Genomic DNA, 19,651 nt, shown 5'->3' with positions numbered 1-19,651 from the left:
TGAGATGCCCCATCCCATTGCTGTCTCACAAACATGGTCCACATCTGGCCCCAAGAAAACTCATGCAAATCTCAACTTGCAGCTCCTAGAACCACCTTCTCTCTTCAGTTTTCCCGTTAGAGCAGCTAAGCAGTCTGCCTTTGAGCTGTGATGTTTTCCAATAAAAGGCCAACACAAGTCTGATGTGTACCTTTATCATTAGGATTCAACAAGCTCCCTGTGTCATCCATAGGAGCCTCTCTTGCTTAGCATTAAGTAAAGGGGAAAGGTCCCTACCCTTGGAAGAGGTGAAATATGTAGAACGCCAACAGCTTTTTCCAAAATTGCAGTTTAATTCTTATTCCCTTCTAATAGGTGAAAAAATTTTTAAATATCTACCTGATTCTTAGCCTTTTAAAAAAATTCAGCATCTTTTTCAATAATGGATGCTATATGCCACTATCGAATCTTTTGAAGCCCTCCAAACAGAAGGAGACTAATAATATTTAAACCTGACTTTAGCATAAGCTCAGAGAGGACTGTTCTGGTCGATAGTATGGCTTATACTTGAAACTGATGCAGACCAGTCTCTGTAAGGTCCAGAGAAGACTAAGAATTGTCAAGAATTGGTCCAAGGAGTAAAACCCAGAAAGAAGCCAGAGTGCCTTCCATCATCTGTGGTCTCAGTCCCTGTCAAAGACCTAGTCACCCCATTCTTGGACTTCAATCAAGGACACACAATTCAGGAAACTGTAGCCACCCTTAGTTCTGATTTACCACTGGAATCCCAGTTAAAGTTCTTAGCCTTGGTTAGGTGTCTCTGCATGCACTTCAGTGAGATCTGGGATCTTTTAAAAGTTACAAGTATAAACATTTCCCTAAGAACAGGGTATTTATTTTTGTCAGATTCTCCATGGGGTTCATGATCCAAAAAGGCTTACTCCAGCCCTAGAGCAAGGACAGTGGCATTCAGAAGACAGTGTGCTTATTAACAACCATGAAGGAGAAATGTGTCACCATAACCAGGCGACTTACTGTGTGCCAAAGGGTGGAGCTGAGGCTGCATGAAAGGTGGGCCAAGTGTTAAAAGAAACACAGACCATCCCAGCTTCCCATTATTTCACATACAATTTTGCAACTTAATGAAGTGAAAGCAACATATATTCAGTAGAAACCATACTTCATATTCTCCATTTGGACCTTTCCTGGGGTAGAGATACATGGGACATTCTTCTCTCCTGGTGCCACAGCTCCCAGTTAGCCACTTGATCGTGAAGGATACAATCAGCACCCTACAGGATGCTGTGCTGCCACGGTACTCAATTACATGGGACAGTTATCACTTGATGATAAAGTACACTTTGTATTAGAGTGCTTTGTCCAGCTGTAGGCTAATGGAAGTGTTCCAAGTGCATTTAAGGTATGTTGGCTAAGTTATGATGTTTGACTGGTTAGGCATTTTGACAAAATATTTTCAAGTTTTAATGGGTTTATTGTGACATAACCCTATCATAAGTCCAGTAGTACCTGTGTAAGATCATGATAGAGAGAAAATGAGAGACCAGTTCAGAAATCAGAACAAATTATGAGTGAAAGGTAGTGTGATGTGAAACCATCGCCAGGGAGCTGAGTCAGAATGTGAGCTTATATGCAGGAGACTGATAGGCGCTGAAACCAGAAAATGGAGTTGGGACTTGTTTATGAAGGGTTTTATTGGGAAGAATAAAGATAGGTACTTATTTTAGAGAAGTGTGGGGTTAGTGAAAATCACTGGCAAAAAGAAGTATTGTTGCATTGCACATTGTGAAATAAATTGGACACACACGGATGTGTAAATATCACATTGTTTCTCTGGTGTGAGAACCATAAGTGTAAATAAGACCCTAAATGTATAGCAGAAATTGTGAGATAACATTTCACATTGTATATCACTAGGCATTTGCATGGCTGATTTCCCCGACAGAATGGGTACGAAGTCTATGAAAGCAGAATTCAAATTTAACTCATGTTTATAAATTTAATTTCCTGTTATTCTCTGGCATATGAAAAGTATCTAATAATTTTTTTAGAGTAAGGAAAGATAATGGATAAAAAGGAGCAAGGAAAGAAAATGGGGGAGAAAACAAAAAACAGGAAAGGAGATGAAGAAAGAGAAGCAGGGAAGGGACCAGGAGAGGCAGGGAGAAACGGAGGACAACTACCACAGTCCAGGGAAACAAAAACAAGCAACTTCATGAAGGCAGTAACTGATATCCATGAAATGCTAGGTTGCCATAAATCTCAAATTCTCACCCTCTCTCATTGGGTCCACTGGAACCTGCTCAGAGTTGATGTTAAATGCTTTAATTCATTATAAGAAGAGAGGATCTCGAAGCATCATTTCACCACCTGCATAATTGTGAACTTGTGCTCCTGCCACCCATGCACCACCTCCCCGTGCACAGAGCCTGTGTTTGCTGATGGCCAGGAATGCGGTGTGGCCTTGGACAGAGCGGATGGTAACTGACCCCTGCGGCCCCACGTCCACATTGCAGCTGTGGCCTTCCTTCCACCACCACTCGCTCAACAGGGAAGCACATTTTTTATGCCTGGCTGACTCTGACATCCTGCTTGCCTAGACATACTAAAATCTTGACCTTCAGCTCAAACCCTCTTAATCCACATGCTCTATTATGTTTTTCCCCAGATTGGGTGGAATGTGGGTCAGCCTGGGTTGGGATGACATTTTTCACTCTCCTAAGATTATGATTTAATCTGTCCATCTCAGACTCACCTGAAGCCCTTTCCTGTTTATCCAGATAACCTTTGAGGGATTTGTAAGCTTGTCATTTCCTCTTTGACCACATTGTATATACATATTTCATGATGCGTTCCTAGAGCACACTTTGAAATCCTGAATCTTTATGTCTTCATCAACTTCCTTTAATAACTTGCTGCTTCAGAAACAAAATTATCATACAGAATTTTCAGGATGTGGGTATTGATACCTCGTAGTGGTTACCTGGGCTTGTATAGTTATTTTTTTTTTTTTTAAAGAGTGATGCCTGAATATGACTTTTAAAACAAAATAAATCTGCAGCCTTCTGCAAAGTTAATTACAGCTGCTCGCATGTTCAGGTTACCTGATTTGAAAGTGGAAAGCAAAGCACCTGAGCTGTGGGTCTCTAAACCTTCCAGAATTCTCCACAGAATCACTCCTTCTGTGAATCAGACCAGAGCAAGTATAGGAAGCATGTTAAGTCAAAAGAACAAAGCTGGGGATTTAGCTCAGTGGCATAAATGTCTTCCTGGAAAGTACAAGATTGTGAGTTTGATCCACTCCCCAAAAAAGCAAGCTAAAATTAATACGTGATCAATCACTTTGCAGCTTTATGTCATATCATTTCTAAGTATTTAATGGACAGCTACTGCATGCAAGTTATTGAGAGAAGCCAAGAAGATTTAATAAAATAATGCAAAGCACCTGAGTAAATAATGGATTTTTTGGCATGTTATTTGGCAAAAGAAGGGACCAGGGGATCATTGCTAATTGTTGCTCAGGGCACAGCATAATGTCCCTTCATGGCAGTACAGAGAAGAGCTGGCTTGAAGGGTACCAGCTGGGTGGGGCACCTGCTGTTCAACTCCAGTTCCCATACAAAACCATGTTGTCATACCTTCTGGATTTTTTTTAAAGAAAAATAGACTGTGCTTATTTTATGGATGGTCTGCTTATCTTTCAAATTTGTCAACCAATCTGAAATTTTTACAAGTCTGTTTCCATAAATATGAGAGTGGAGCATCCCTATCTGCTGGTGGTGTGCAGCTACCCATCACCAGCTTCTCCCTCTGAACTGGAAGCAAAGGTTTTCTCTAAAGTGATCAGGACGTATCTGGAAGGGTAGGTTGGAGCGAGATTGCACCTGTTCTCCAGTACTGTGCTGGTGGCTATAGTATAATTCTGGTCCAAGGGGAACCATGATGCACCTCTTTGGAAAAAAACAATTAGATAATCCCACCTGAGTTGTAGACACTCTGGTGGCAGATGGACACTTGGCATGTGACTTAATAAACAGTAGTTGATTTAAGAAAGAGAGCATGGGGAAGGTAAGAGATTAGAAGTCACTAACCTCTTTAAATGATCCAGACATGGAACAATGAATAAGGAAAATGAAGAAAAAAAGTGATAAATGCAGAAACTGTCTCTGTGAGGCTGGGTGATGCCATTAATGAGGTATTGGTGATATCCACCAAACTGTTCTGGTAATCCCCATTTCTCATATCTGATAGGTTAGCACTTCTCAGTGTCCTTGTAATTGAGTGATCCATGCAACTACTGCTGGCCAAGGAATGAGTAGAAAAAGTGGTGGATGTTACTTCTAGGCCAGAGCATTTAATTTCTACCCTGTACAGCTCACTTTTCTTTTGGCGTCATCTTAGCAATGTTGAAGAAAGTGACTGCTTTGTCTCTAAATGACTATGTTCCTAAATGCCTAAGATGAGTATATGTCCTTTGCTGATTTATGACATACAAAAAACTTTGCTGGACCAAGTCATTGTATTTTAAGATTGCTTGTTACTAAGCATAACCCAACCTACCTGACTGATACATCTGTGATGGTCTGTTTTTTCCTAATTGCATCAGACAATACTCTTAGTTTCCATAAAAAGATCATCCAGCCTTGCAGAAATCCATGAGATATTTGAAAAGCCTTTGCACTGACATGATATGACTATATGACATCTCAGCCTTCTGAGTACTCCAGTGTCTATTGCTTTTTATGTATTTCCCCAGATTCTTTTTCTTCCTGTAGTAATGTGATTGTTTCATTAAAACTATTAGTTGCCTTTTTCTAACTTAGTACATATGAAACTTTTTTTAAATGATTGGATGACTAATGTGCCTAACAGTACAAAACAACCAAATAACCCATGCAAAATATTTATTTTCTTACTAAAAAATTCAACTACAGGCATGGGCAGAGAAAACAGAAATGAGAATAGCAATACTATTTATGTTTTAATATGAATAATTTTTGACATTTTACATGAATATCACTTTGCTACATGATGAAAAGCATTTTACAACAAATTTCTTTTCCAAAATCTGGATTAGAATTGCACGTCTTGCAAGGGACATTTTCACTTCTTATATCTCCAATTATAAAAACAGAGATAGCTTAAGGAAAGTATTACTGTTTATTGTGAAGGTTGAGCAAAGCTAAGATACACATAGTGCTGGAATCCTGTCTTAGATTTCTTCATCTGTAAAGCAAGAGGAAATACACACTATCTCCTCTGCTCAAAAAATAAGCAAGAGCCAATGAAGTAAGAACTATAAAGCTTTTAGCAACCCTGAAGTTGTTGTATTGGAAACAGAATTGAATTGCCTGTTTAGAGAGTTTAAAGTTCAGCCTAGATAAGAAAGGTTTGTAGTGATAGGAGTGAAATTAAAAAGAGAAGAAGGTAGTCAGATTCTTAAAAAGAAATCTTGCCACATACTCCAGCTTCCATAGCCCTCCTAAAGGGATCAGCCACCGCATCTTTGTCACTTAACTTTTTTTAATCTGAACTGACAGATCACTGGAGAATAACTGTAGGGAATAATCCCCACACTGGCAGAGGGGATGGATTAAATCAACCATGAAAATAAGCACTGGCCCATGTGTCTATAGCCTAAAAGAAATCTGAGTGAACATAGCATTATGTTTAAACCAGGCACAGTAGCCACTGAATTGCCTGTAATATTCTGTCCTACAAATGTCTACTAGAAGAGAATGAAAATACAAAATCTTTGAAAGCCAAGGCTCATCTTCTTTATCTTCTGAATTTAAAAAAAATTTTTATTCTTTCATTAGCATGGAATATGAAATTAGAATATTTTTTTCCTTCCAATCCATAGCAAATAGTGACTATGACTTCTTATCTACCTTAATAAAAGAAATAAAACTTTCCATAAGAAAATCAGTAAAAATTAGCTATGATTTTAAAAAAATTAATCTCCCATGGAAGGTGGATCCACCTACTAAAAAGAGATCATCAAGGATGTAAATAAGTGATTTTTCATACAAATGAAAAATAATGAGATTGAATGTTAAATGGGAAGTTCTTTTAGCTGCTATTTTGCTTTCATGTTTCTTTTCTAACTCATAATTTCTTTTCTTAAACTCATATGGTATCAATAAAGTGAGCTATAGACTCTGACATACTATGAATTTCAGCCCTCTCAATCAAATATAACAATAATGTGATTTCCACATATTGAAAGATGAACACAGAAAACTGACATCCCAGCAGAGACCTATTCTTTGCAAGGTGTTCTTCACCAAGCCTCTACCAAACATCTACAGAGAAGGAACCAGGTTATGTGAAAGAGTAGGATCTTCTGATGTATGAATTTGGTCTCATCTCTTGAGCAAGTCAATTTCTTCTAATTAGTGTTTCCTTATGTAGTCTATAAGTTCCCTGCAAGCACCATGCAATCAAAGTCAAAGAACGCATAGACTCTGTCTGCATTCAAGATCAAGTTCAAGTTCAAATCCTAGGAATTCTAATTTGATATTGTATTAATGCATAAAGTAAATTTAAAATTTGAAGGAAAAAATGCAGGAGGGAATTATTTAAATCATTTTTTTAAAGAAGAGCTTACATAGAAGTTCAGTATTGATATAACTACATTGTCTTTTCTATTTTAAAAAGAAAAAACACAGAAAAGAACAAAAAACAAAAGAGACAAACAACAACTACAAGAACAACAAAACCCCCCAAACAATAACAATATAGGTTTTCAAAACAAGATGATAGGAATTTCACAATGGTTGTTATATTGCATTCTGTTATCTTCAAAAGAGTTGCTTAAAGCTGGGCATGGTAGCTCAGGCCTATAATCCCAGGCTGAGGCAGGAGGATCATTGTGAGTTCAAGACTAGCCTGGGCTACAAAGTGAGCTCAAGGCCAGCCTGAACTGCATAGAGAAACCCTGTCTCAAAAAGACAAAAAAAAAAAAAAAAAAAAAAGAAAAGAAAAGAAAGAAAGAATTGCTTAGATTACCAGATATAGACATGCAAAAATGATCAGCGAAAAGGAAAAGATATAAATTTTGTGTATCTGTATACACACATAAAATAGCTAAGATGATTATGCTATGAATTCTGATAGTGCTTGGAAAACAACAGTTAATACTCCTATGATTTGATCATTTTTACCTTGTCCTTCTTTACCCCCACTACTTACAAGCTTATATGAGGAGCAAGTTACCCATATCAAGCTTCTCCCAGCTAAGGCTTTACAGCAGCAATGTTTACCAGCTGTGCATGGGAAGTGCTTGGCGAAGAACCAGCTTATCCTAGGCTGGTCATAGAGTCTCAGTCCTGGTTCCCAACTCAACCTTTAAAATCTTTTGTTGTATTTCTTTCTCCTTGCCCACCACACGCTCTGGAACTTTGCCCTCGAGGAAACTGCAATTACAAACAAATTCATATGCCTATGTTTCCTTAACATGTTCGCATTTTATCAAAGAAAGATGTTTGTGATACTCAAAGTTCTTCTTTATTATCAATTAACCAGTTGTATCGGACAGGATAAGGATTAATGCTTACAGACTTATTAGAGATAAACTTTTAGAAATTTCACTAGGTCTATTGTTATAATTTTGTTGAAAGTAGCTCCTCACTCCCTTCAGAGACCCTGATTCAAAATATATAAATTATCCATGTACATAATTATAATCTTTGTCTATGTAATGGCAAGGTCTGACTACATAGATTCCTTTATGTTATTTCTAAATAGTTCTTCCTCAAAGTTACAAAATGTGCACATATTTGTGTCAGAAAAAAACAGCAAGATGTTTGGCCATTAATGCTGAAATTTTAGATATTAATAAGCTAATGTTCAGTATGATTTTTCAAAACAAGAATAAAGAGTTGTGTCTCTCAGGTTCTTTGATAATGGAACTTTTTTCTGTTTTAAATTTTTTTTCCTAAAAGGTGGAAAACTGTGATGAGTACCCTGTAGTATTGCCTTTGGGAACTCGTCTCAGACTATCTGCTAGAGACGTCTGTTGTTGATTTTTGCAAAAGAAGGTTCATTCCACAGTTGGTTGCATCAATAGAGCCAGAGGTGAATTTGGTCCTATCCAGGGTCTAGATATTTTGAGCTCAAGAAATTCACCCTAATTAGTGTTTTAGAATGATGCATAATATCACAGTGCTCATTTAAACCAAAGAAGACAGATTAATTTACAAATCAAAGAAAACATTGTAATTTACAGAGAAATATAATTATCAAGGGTGCCTCATATGATTATTCTTGGCCAACATGTTCTCTGCTTGTGGAAGACAACTCCACGGAAAACGGTATCTTATCAGAATATTGCCTCATGAATACAAATATAAAACCACATGTTTGTTTCACATTGTGTGTTTTGTCATCAGTTCCTTATTGTTCATCTTTCATTTTTAATTATAAGAAATATATCTTCCTTAAGAAGTGACTACCAACTTACGTTTTCTGTAGTATTGAATCCGTTCAGTTTTCCTTCTTGAGGCCCAGTGACCACATTTTGATTTGAAACAGTGCTTCTGTTGTGACTTTCCCAGGAAGCTTTTGTTTTTCCTGAAATTTCTAGATTTTTCCCCCTCTATTCTCAAGTTCTTCCAAATTGTCAAACATTTCATCATTTCTTTGGAATTCCCCCCTGTCTGCAGACACTTCACCTCTTTATCCTCTGATGTAAATGGGCTGCCACCTGAAATTTTGGGACATTTGTTGCAGCAGGGCTCCCCCATGTTGCTGTCTTGGCTAACATTCACAGTTCTTAAATCCTGTGTCTTCCTCTTTCTTAGTTCATGACTTTATTTGCTGAAGTGGCTTAAGAAAATGTATGTAAAGACAAGGTAGGTGGGTAAGCGTTTGTAAATCCTAAAATAGGCCTTGTGCTGCTCTTGCTTTGGCCAGATGGTTTAGCAATAGAACTCTTGATGGAAGACAAGTTTCTCTTAGAACTTTGAAATCACTATTCTTCTGGTTTTAGGTATAAAGTTTTACTAACGGGAGGCAGTTACATGGTAATGATACTTGCGTGATTTATGTTTCTTTCTAGGTGTATGCTCATGGTCTCTCCAAAAGATTTTTGAACTTTAAAATCCATTTATCTATGGTGTTCTGAAATTCCATGGGGGAATTATCCAGGTGGGGATCTTCTTCTTTTCACCTTGATTGCCACTCAGTAGGAATTCGGATGTATACCCCAAGGACTTAGGACAGTGATGCAGGGCTCAGTGTACTGGGCTGAGACTGTGAACAGATAAAGTTCTTTAGAGTGAGTGAGAGAAAAAGCACTTTACTTTGGGTGCCCACATCCACATTAGAAATTCTAATTCTTCTCTAATAGTACTTCAGTGAAAAGACTTCCCATCATTTTTCTAAAATTTTAGGCATCCTGTAGGCTCTTCTTCAGGTAGAGAGAGAGTGGGGAGGTCTGCTCTTCCAGAAAGAGACCCCTGTAACCCTCTAGGAATTCAGGAGAGAGATTTGCCCCCTACATCCTTAGCTTCTCTGGGTAGGAGCAGCTCCTGCAGGACAGCCTTGCCCCAGCTCTCCCCGCTGCTGTCCAGGGGAGACACTCATCCTTCATGGTCCATTTTCTTTACTTAATAAAATACCTACCCACCCTGGGTGGCACACTCTGTAATCCCAGCACTCAGGAGGCTGAGGCAGGAGAATCACTGTGAATTCAAGGACAGTATGGGTTACAAGGTGAGTTCAAGGCCAGCCTGAACTGCATGATAAAATCTTGTCTCAAAAAACAAAATAAATAAAAATAAAATGTCTGAAATCAATGTTATGTCTGAGATTCAACCCTTGCTAGATATACTTCAACAAACGTGACTCCCAAAACATCAACAGACAGTAATAGTGGATTGCACTAAGTCCCAAAAGGATGCACTAAATAACACCTGATTTCCAGGTGTCCATTTCTCTTTTCTTTTCCACCCATTATTTGTTTCTTACCCATACCCACCCCCAAGTGGCAGAACAAATTGTTTAAATGAAGTTTCCTCAAAGTTAAGAAGGGAGATGAACAAGCAAAATGCTTTGCTTAAAGATCAAGGAAAGAGCCACCCCTTCCGCATTTACTGCAATTCAATATGGGCTTGGCCCCTGGTTCCCTAGGAAGGCTATTAAGGATGCAGGTTTTGCCCTACTCCCTTAATTATCTTCCCAACAAGCTCCTCTGGTGACTGTGGATCACAATTTGAGATGGGCTGTTAGAGGTGTTGGAAACAACCAAGCTAAGAAAGAGGCTTGGGCTGCTCAGCTGCTGATGGAAATTCGTAGAGCCATTTTCATTGGAAGACTCTTTCTCTTTGTTTGCCTCTGATATCTCTAAAGAAATTTAGATCTCTGCCTTCAGTGCAAAAGAAGCAAAAAGACAGACTAAGGACATGTGTAGCAATGTTTTTGGAGATGGTAACATTAACCATATGTGAGATAGTTACACAGCATCATCTCTGAAGCAGAAATGATTCGCTTCTTTCTGGTAGTTGCCAAGAATAAAGGCAGATTTCCCAGCAAGTTTGCACCTTCTGCGCTTTTTCAAAATCCTCCATCCTCAGCCATCTATTTTTTTTTTTCTATCCACTTTGCAAAACTTCATTTGCTTCTGCAGGTTAGAAATGTCCTTAATGAGGCCACCAGAACAGTTCCTGATTTGCATCCTTGGAACAGCTAACTTAGATGTTATTGCAGGGGATCAGGGAGTCTCCAATTTGATGACTCAAATTCCTCCTGGGAGGAATCTGGGTTCCATGTTCCTTCTAGAGATTTTAATAAGCAGCAAAGTGAGCAGTGAATATGCAGTTAAGGAAACAGAGGAGACATTGGAGAGTTTGGGATTGTCCTCAGTGGTTTGAGTTCGTGAGCCAGGTAATTGTTAGGAGCAGGGCTGATCTGGGAGTTGCTCCCTCTAGTGGAGGACAAATCTAGCTGGAGAACTCTCATCTGCCCCCAGTGAGGTCAGATCAGAGTTCCGTGGACTGTGAGCCAATGCCTACTCACTTGGTCACAAGGCACCAAGCCTGAACACAGGTTGCCACCCTTTGTGCCAGTGTGCAGGAGACATCTCTTGCCATCAAGGCACATTTGAGACATAAATAAAGTGCACTGTTGTCCTCCCCCACCTCTCTTCCCTCTCATTGTCCCTGCCACCCCATGTGTGCCTCTGTTCCTTACAACACATAGCTTATATTCAAATGAGCATCTTTATCCTCGGAATGCACATTTACATTTCACATCAGCGGGGTTTAAAAAATGACTTGCCTACAGCAAAAGCAACATTATTATGTGTGTACAAACTTTCACAGGAACTGAGTGATTCATCACTTGGACACCCTTCAGTGTTGGCTCTGTAGCTGGGTACCTGCCCCACCTATCACACGGCCAGCACTAGAGGGCATCTCTCTACACATCTAACAGGAGCAGCTGTTATCCTTCTAACCCATTAGCACAAAAGACTGCCCCATCTATGCCTGGGATTCTGTTCTGTTAATAGGTCACAGAGAGCTGCAGACCTAAGACAGGGTCACTGGGCAATTCACAAGCTGTGCAAACCTGCGAAGGGCACTTCACGTTTCTGAACCTGAGTTACCTACAGAGTATCATAGAAAGTACGGTGACTGTTTAAATTTTGAAAATTTATTTCAGTAAAAGACACAGTGCCATGAGCACCCCCCCCCCTTCTTCTCTCTTCAGACACACTCATCCCATCATTCTTTCCACTTTTTGAAGCAGTTCTGGACATCTTCTTTCCTGAGTGTCTTTAGTTGTGCTGTCCTGGCTGCTTTGATGTCATGAGTTGATTCAAAACATTTCTCTTTCATTACTTTGGGTTACAGCCAGAAGTCCCATGGTACAAGATCCAGTGTATAAAGCAAACGAGAACAGTAATGATTTTATGATGCTGCTTTCTCGTTGGATGGCACTCAGCAGCAGTGCTCACACTGCTTTTGGTCACACCTGAAAAAGACACTCACAAAAACAGACTTCCAGAACTGAAGGTAGCAAGAACCGTGGGATAAGTGGGTTCCATATCGGAGGGGAGAGGATTTTGAAAGGGTGGAGAGCAATGTATCTTTTACTATAAAAATGTTTTAGTGTTAACTTTCCCCATATATTTGCTCATATCTTGTATGTATGATATAGCAGTGATAGCATTTGTCCCTGCAGTCATCTTGAAAGGCTAACACACATGTTAAATGCGATATTGAGTGAAGCACATTCCAAACTGTGAAGCAACATTTGTTTTAACCCAGCCTGCCATGACTCTTTGCCTGTGTACTTCATATCTGGCTTCCAACTCTTCCTGGTGTTTGCAGAAGCCACACGGTGGTGTCATGCATGTACTTAGCAATGAATTGATGGTGACACCACTTCTCTGCCCTGCTAAGCTGCTGCTTCCACAGTAGGCACCACCCATCCTCCCATGGCAAAGGTCCTGCCACAGTTCCCCTGTGGCTCCATCAGCAGGCTCCCTGCTGGTGGCCACCCAGGACCACAAAGCCACACCAAGCAGAAGAGGATCATTCCATTCCCTGGAGTATCCTAAGCCAGTATAGCTTGGTCCTCAAAGTGAATGTAGAGAAAAACCTCTTTCTTTTTATTGTAATAAAATATGCATATAAAATTGGCCATCACCATTACTTTAAAGTGTGTGGCTCAGTGGCACTGAGGTGCTTTCCCAGGGTTAGGCAACCACAGGGTTGCTTGCCCCTATGTAGTTCCAGAGCTTTTTATTCACCCCAAAAGTAAACTACATATTTGCTAATAATGGCCCCAGCACCCCCTACTGTGATTTCTCTCACTATGTACTTACGTATTCTTGATATTTCATATAAATAGGATCATACACTATATGGGCTCTGGTTTCTGGCTTCCTTTGCTTAGCATTCTATTTTCAGACCTACTTATTTTTCTTGGACTTTGAGCTCTTTCTTTGCCTGGAACCAGTCTTGCAACAAGGGGACTGGACTAGAGTTGGGTTTGGGGAATCATTACCCGCATACACTGAGCAAGATTCCTTTAAAAATAAGCCCTGTTTGCTTCCTTCCTCCCCAGTGTGAGTCTCTGGACTCCTTTCTGGGAAGACACTCCAGTTCCCAGGCATGACAAGGAAAATGTAGACTTCAGGGAATAAGAATTCTACCCACCATGCCCAGCAGGCTCCCTAACCCAGCCTACCACTATTGTCCAAATACACCTCAATCCAAAAAGGCCAGCAAAATACTGAAGAGAGAGCCTGGCTGGCATCATTACAATGGCATGGCATAAAATGCTATTGGCATAAAATGGATAAAGATTTGCGAATGATCATACTTCCATCAGTATTTGAGGAGGGTTTTGTTTTCAGTCCTTTGCTTGCTAAACATAAGACACACTTTTATTTCTCTGAAATCTTTCATGGAATCGCTTTCCACATCTGTAGATTCAACAAACTGGAGATGAAAAACATTTTTTTATTTCATCTGCCCTAAATGCACATACACATTTTATTTTTGTCATTTCCAAAAAAAAAAAAAAATACAGCATAACACCTTAAACAGCATTTGCATTGTATCAGATATTAGAAGTCATTTAGAAAAAGTAGTTAGTGTCTATAGTACATCATTTTATAGAAGGGACTGTATTTCGCTATCCATGGAGTCCTGGAACTTTGCAAAGAATCTTGCATAAATCCCATCCAACATAACTGATAGATGTCTGCTGGTGTTTCTGTATTTAGATGTGGGAAGAAATCTTTAACAGATATTCAAAATGAGAAACTTTTTTAGATAGAGTTTAAATGCTGAAAATAAAGTCTACATTCGAAAAGGCAAATGTAGCATTCTTGACTACCCCTCTACCACATGAAATTATTTATCTGAGATGTTTCACGTCACCAGTTGTCCTACAGTGCTCTCTACTCTCTAAGAAATTCATAGTTTGATGGAATTTTGGTTTGTGTTTCTGTCCCAGAATTGCAAGTTTTCACATTTTCAGGATGTATTTCTGTGCATCTGCTTCCTTCCTAGTTGTTATTGTAGTTAAATATCACATTTAGCATTGGCCTACAGATTCTTTAGTAGCCAGACACAGAAGAAATCATAAAAGAACTTAAATACCAGGCAGCAAAGTAAATGCTTTAATCTTCTACGCCTTGGGTCAGAGTTTTACCTCAACCAGCATCATTTTATCCACAAACATTCTTTGTAGTTCAAATATGTCCTTGAACCTTCCTAACTTTATTCATCATTTAAAAACAATCCTTCCGTGTCCATTTTCACCATGCTTTATAAGAGAGCCATTTAGAGGCACCATATTTTCACTTTTTTATTGCTTTCATTTTCATATTATTGGGTAGGTGGCTTTTGCGTTTTTCAAAACCAGACTTACATTATTTTCCATTCCTTCATGCTTTTCTTTGTTCCCACTATATGCATGAACATTGGATATTTTCTATCACATTTTGCTTATAGATGCCAAAGTAGTTTATGTAACTCCAAGCATTTTTTGCTTAGATTTATGTCTTCCCAATCAAGTTGCAGTTACAGAAAAGAAATATCCAAGCATCACTGACAAAGCATTGGATACACATTCAGGACCCTGTCTCATTAGGAGGTCAGGGTCTGTTGCACCTATTCGTCTGCCGATATCTATCTGCCAATATTCACCAGTGCTTCCTGTTTCTAAATGCTGATTTAGATAAATGCTTTTCTAACCAAAATAAAACAGTATGGTATTTAAGTCAACCATGACAATAAGCACGAACATCAATACTCCCACTTGACAGAAGTCAGGACAGGCCTGATCTGGGTCGGCAGGAAGGAGACTGTGGCCAACAGGCTCCCAAAGTCTGACTCCACTTAGGCTACTGCAGAGGGTAAGGAATCTTAGGAGGTTGGAATTGAGCTTGGCTCCCCAGTCTTCAGTCAAATGGACTTTTGTACAACAGGAGACAGAAGGGTGAGATGGCAAATGACATTTTCCTCCTAATATTCTGATAAAGGGGAAGATGGACTGGGCAGTTTCAAATCTGTTAATCTGGGGACTTTCTATCCAGCTGACCCGAGACATGCTACCAGAGATCACACAGTGAGCACTTGGGTCCCAGGAATAGGCAAGCCATCACTGAACCAGCTCAGCTGTGCCTTCCTTGAGACAAACCTGATTTATATGTTTGAAATCTGCCTTACACGAAAAGTTGATTGAAGCTGGGTGTGGTGGCGCATACCTATACTAATACTTGGAAGGCTGAGCTTGGAAGTGGCTGCAAATTCAAGGCCAGCCTGGGCTACATAGCAAGACTTTGTCTCAAAAAACACAAACCAACATCAACAAAAAGTCTAAATGGGAGGGTCTGTCTCCCCACTGTTTTCACTATTTAGGTCTGCCTTCTGTGTGGTTTAAGTCATTCAAAGTTTCCTACCCTTTCAGATCCTAGCATGCCATTCTCAACACTGCCCTTTCGGGTCGCACCCAGGCCATACCATCCTCTGGATGTCTCTCCAGCCTGACAACATCCTCTCTTCTGCACCTCCATCTCCTGAACCCTCTCCTACATGCCATGTCCACCATGTTGCTGCCTTTGCCCCTGAAGCCCACAGAGGGTATCCCCTCTCCTAATTCCCCTCAGTGTTTTTGGTCAGTGTCCCTCTGTTGGCCATTTAGTCCATTAACCTGACTTACCTTTCTCAGGACTCTAGTAGCTACCTACATACCAGATTGTTTCTTATAAATTAATCTTATTTTTCCAAATAAACTGGAAGCTTCTTAAAGGCAATAACTCCTTTTTAAATCCTATGTATTATCTGGCATTCAATAAATTTCACAAAATGATTTATAACTTTACAAAAAAGTTATCACTGGCTAGATTTTCTATGAAAAAATTCTAAGACACTGTCAATATATGACGCCATGCATTTTTCAAGAATGCATTTGTTGTGTCAAGACAGGTATAGCATATCATATAATTTTACTAGATTTTTAAAAATTAATATTTTAAAAAATAGAGACTAGTTTGAATTTTGCAACTGAGAATTATTTTCTTAGGAAATTTTGACTAATTCTAGGTAGGAGAGGAGCAAGAAAACTTTGCAGCCATAGCCTATAGGCTGAGGAGTGATCACTGTAATTATTTATCCATAGGTTTGTTAGAAAACTTGTATACTGAAGTTTATGTGAAGTTTGCAGAAGTGGACATGAACTTGGTTTTCAGTGGTAATTGCTCAAAACAGTGCTTTGGAATCCTGCCTCAGGATCCTTCCAGGCCTGATGAGCAGAGAACAAATCTTGTGTGCTCAGTACTAAGATAACTTTGCCCCCAACTCTTACCTTCCACAGAACAGGAAAATCTTGAAAGACAATTTCACTCTCCTAGCTCCTTGTCTGTCCTTGAGGTGCTAATATATCTAAATATCGCACCATACATTTTGCAGTCACCTACCATAATCCCTGGGTCCTCTGTCTCTTTAATCAACGGGCAAAAATAAATAAACCAAAAAAAAATTAAAACTCAAATGCAGACTTTTGACTCTACAAAACTGAGAGGAATGTTCTATCTTTAAATTTAAAAAAAAAATAGCACTGTAGAAATCTGAAACTAAGATGTCTAAGCAAATTGGTGGGGGTCTGAAGTAGCAGGTGAAAATGATACCATTAATGGTATTGATGATGGATGAAAAGATTACAAACAATTTAGTGTTCTGTTCTAAACTCCAGTCAAGCATTTACCAGAAGAATTAAACTGGCTGAACTTTGAAAATCTAAATCAAACCTTGAAAGCATGAGTATATTTCACAAGCAGTACGGGAAGGAAGAGAGGGAGAAAGTACTTTAAAAAATAATCTCTATTTTTGTGTGTGCACCTGCTCTAAAAGCAGTGCTTTTAAAGTAATATTCACTACTTTTAAGAGGAATGTCTGATGTCTTATTCTCTGGACCTACGTTGTAAAAATTTCCCAAGAAGTGATTTTATTTCTCCCAAGTTCTCATAATCCTCTTTTTTAGTTTACTTTTTTTATTATGTGTTTGTGATACATTGATTTTGGAGACCTGGTACAATCACATATAACATCTTGATCGTTTTTCTCTCTTTTGTTCCCCATAACTCTCCCCTTTTTCTTTTCCCCAATTCCCTTCCCACCTCTAAAAAGTCTACCACCCTATTTTTTTATCATCTCTCCTCTGTTGGTCTTAAAATTATTCACAATTTTGGATTTCTCATGTAAGAAAACCCAGGTGGTATTTTACCCTTCTGCATCTGATTTACCTCACATTATCTCACAGTCCCAAGATCCATCTACTTTCCTACAAATAACTCAAATATATCCTTCTTTATGGCTGAGTAGTACTCCCTTATACATAGGTGCCACATTTTCTGTATCCATCCATTATTTACCTGTTGATGGATATCTAGGACATTTCCGGGGTTTGGCTGTTATTAAACCCACTTAAATACTACAGAGGTCAGGAGTAGACTCTGGTCTCAGGCTAAAGTCTCTTTCTTTCCTTGTAGCTACCTCATCCCTGAACTCCCAATTGCAACAGCTTCAGCAGCTCCAACAGCTTCAGCAACAGCAGCAGCAGCAGCAGCAGCAGCCCACTGCACCACCAACCAACCAGCAGCCCCAGCAGCCCCAGCCCGCACCCCAGGCCCCGCAGCCACTACCCGCCTCCCAGCCTCCGGCAGCTCCCGCATCCCAGCTGCTACAGGCCCCACAGTCGCAGCCGCCGCAGCACCAGCCCCACTCCCAGCCCCAGAACCAGAGCCAGTCACCTCCAACCCACCAGAGCTCCAGCCCCCCGCAGAAGCCCAGCCAGTCTCCGGGCCACGGCCTTCCGTCTCCGCTCACGCCTCCCACCCCTCTGCAGGTAGGTGTGCTCGCTGACCCTCCAGGGCGCCTCGTGGTGGGGTTGTGCGGGCTCTAAGGGGCCCCAAAATAAGGCAGAATCAGAAGGGTGAAGATTCTGTGTTCTCCCCAATAGATGGGATCTGAAAGAGATGCCCCCCCCCAAAAAAAGAGAGAGACTATTATTAAATCAGAGGAAGGGGAGAAGAGGGTGTAAGGTAGAGGAATATGATCAAAATACATCATGCACACTGGAAGCCCTCTCCCAAAAGCACACGAAGCTGGGGGTGGGGGAGCAGGATCCGGTGAGGGAGGTGATGGGGGCAATTAAAGTATGTTGTGTGCATGTAGTAAAATAAATAAATAAACAAATAAATAAATGAAAATAGACCTCTTAGACCCAGGGAAGGAGAAGCAGAAAGCAGGAGGCTGGGGAACGCATGTAAAGGAAACAAATAGAAGGCCCTTGATGTTGCCCTCGGAAGGATAAATGTTATCTCCTTCCTCTGTGAGAGGCCAGCACTGTAAGTGCACTTGTAGCCTGTAATAATTCCACTTTATGATACTTTCTGAAGGCAGCAAAGATAGCATCCAATTAAAATTATTACTAGCACAGTTTTGTAGCCCCGTGGAGGGCTGCCTCTGCTGTCCATGAGGCACGCTGGTTATTTCTCTATATTATGAATACAGCAGTGTCTTACCTTAAGTACTTTCTGCTCTTTTGTTTTTATTTTTCTAAAGACTCTCTGGGGTTAGGAGGGCAAAGAAATTTAGTCCCAGTCTTGCATCCCAGATTCCAACCATTACTCCATTGACTAACAAGTACTCTAAATTCATGCCCAGAGTCCCAGCAAATATGCATCCTTATAAAATAATAAAGCTGTTCCACACTCTATTATTGTGAGACTGAGGGCATCAAAAATAGATGCTTCGGGTTAATGATGAAAGCACATCTTTAACTTGCTGTCATTGAGAAGGAAACAAGAGGAGCTTTCAAGAGTGGGCAGTGGGACCTCAGTTCTTTCCATGATTCTCGTCACAGAATTTGTTCCATGATTCTGATGGCCACCAAATTGCAAGAATTAAGAATTGCAAGAATTAAGTTCATGAATCTGTGTAATGTCTACATTTCAAACAACTATTCTTAACATAGAAGCCTTTAAAATTAATTAGTTTCCAAGCATAATGAATCAGGCCAGCAGATCAGATCTGGAAATTAATAGCTCAGCCAAGCCACCCATTTTTGGACTTACATATGGATGTTTCTCCCAGTAAGATTTCAGATGACTTCCTAGTTATAATATAGTGACACAGTCCAACAGTGAGCAACTTGTAATATCATCTCAAATGCCAACATAACCCACTTTCTTGGTGACAAACCTCAGTAGATCCAGCCCTCCCCAGCCCAAGGATGACAGTAACAGTGACATCCATAGCTGCTATGCAGGAAAACATACACAATCAAGACAGATTGGTGCAGAGACAGAAGGCAGGAGAGTTAAGAAGAGAGGACTGACTTTATTTGTTATCCTATAGCTTTGTCTCTTTGTATTTGGATTCTCAGTGTTACCTAAAAGTTTCCTGGAGATGAAAATATTTGGGGGAAATAACTGTGCTTTCCTGGTTACATGAGTGGGGTAACTTTCAATATGGACAATTTCCTGAGTCAGGTCAAAGATGTATTTTTTAAAATATTATAAGAGTGAGACAACCTAATACCTTTGCCATGTGACTGAAGTGAACATTGGCTTAGAAAATATCTTTAATGGATACTTGGCATCTGTATTAGTTACTTTTGCTGGGACAAAATA

General features: G+C 39.8%; 1 protein-coding gene across 3 annotated transcripts in view; it reads left to right on the top strand.

Moving 5' to 3' along the window:
• Pou6f2 (POU class 6 homeobox 2) overlaps positions 1-19,651 on the top strand; it is a 384,698-nt gene that overhangs the window by 244,867 nt on the left and 120,180 nt on the right. For all 3 annotated transcript variants that reach the window (XM_023565208.2, XM_063233938.1, XM_063233937.1), the window contains exon 4: positions 17,507-17,862. In XM_023565208.2, coding sequence (XP_023420976.2) covers positions 17,507-17,862 — 356 coding nt within the window. The remainder of the gene's footprint in view (positions 1-17,506; positions 17,863-19,651) is intronic.

Source organism: Cavia porcellus, unplaced genomic scaffold, assembly GCF_034190915.1.
Source record: "Cavia porcellus strain 051 isolate PalLab524CR breed Dunkin Hartley unplaced genomic scaffold, mCavPor4.1 scaffold_23, whole genome shotgun sequence".
NCBI classification, from domain to species: domain Eukaryota; kingdom Metazoa; phylum Chordata; class Mammalia; order Rodentia; family Caviidae; genus Cavia; species Cavia porcellus.
This window is presented reverse-complemented; position numbering and strand designations above follow the sequence as displayed.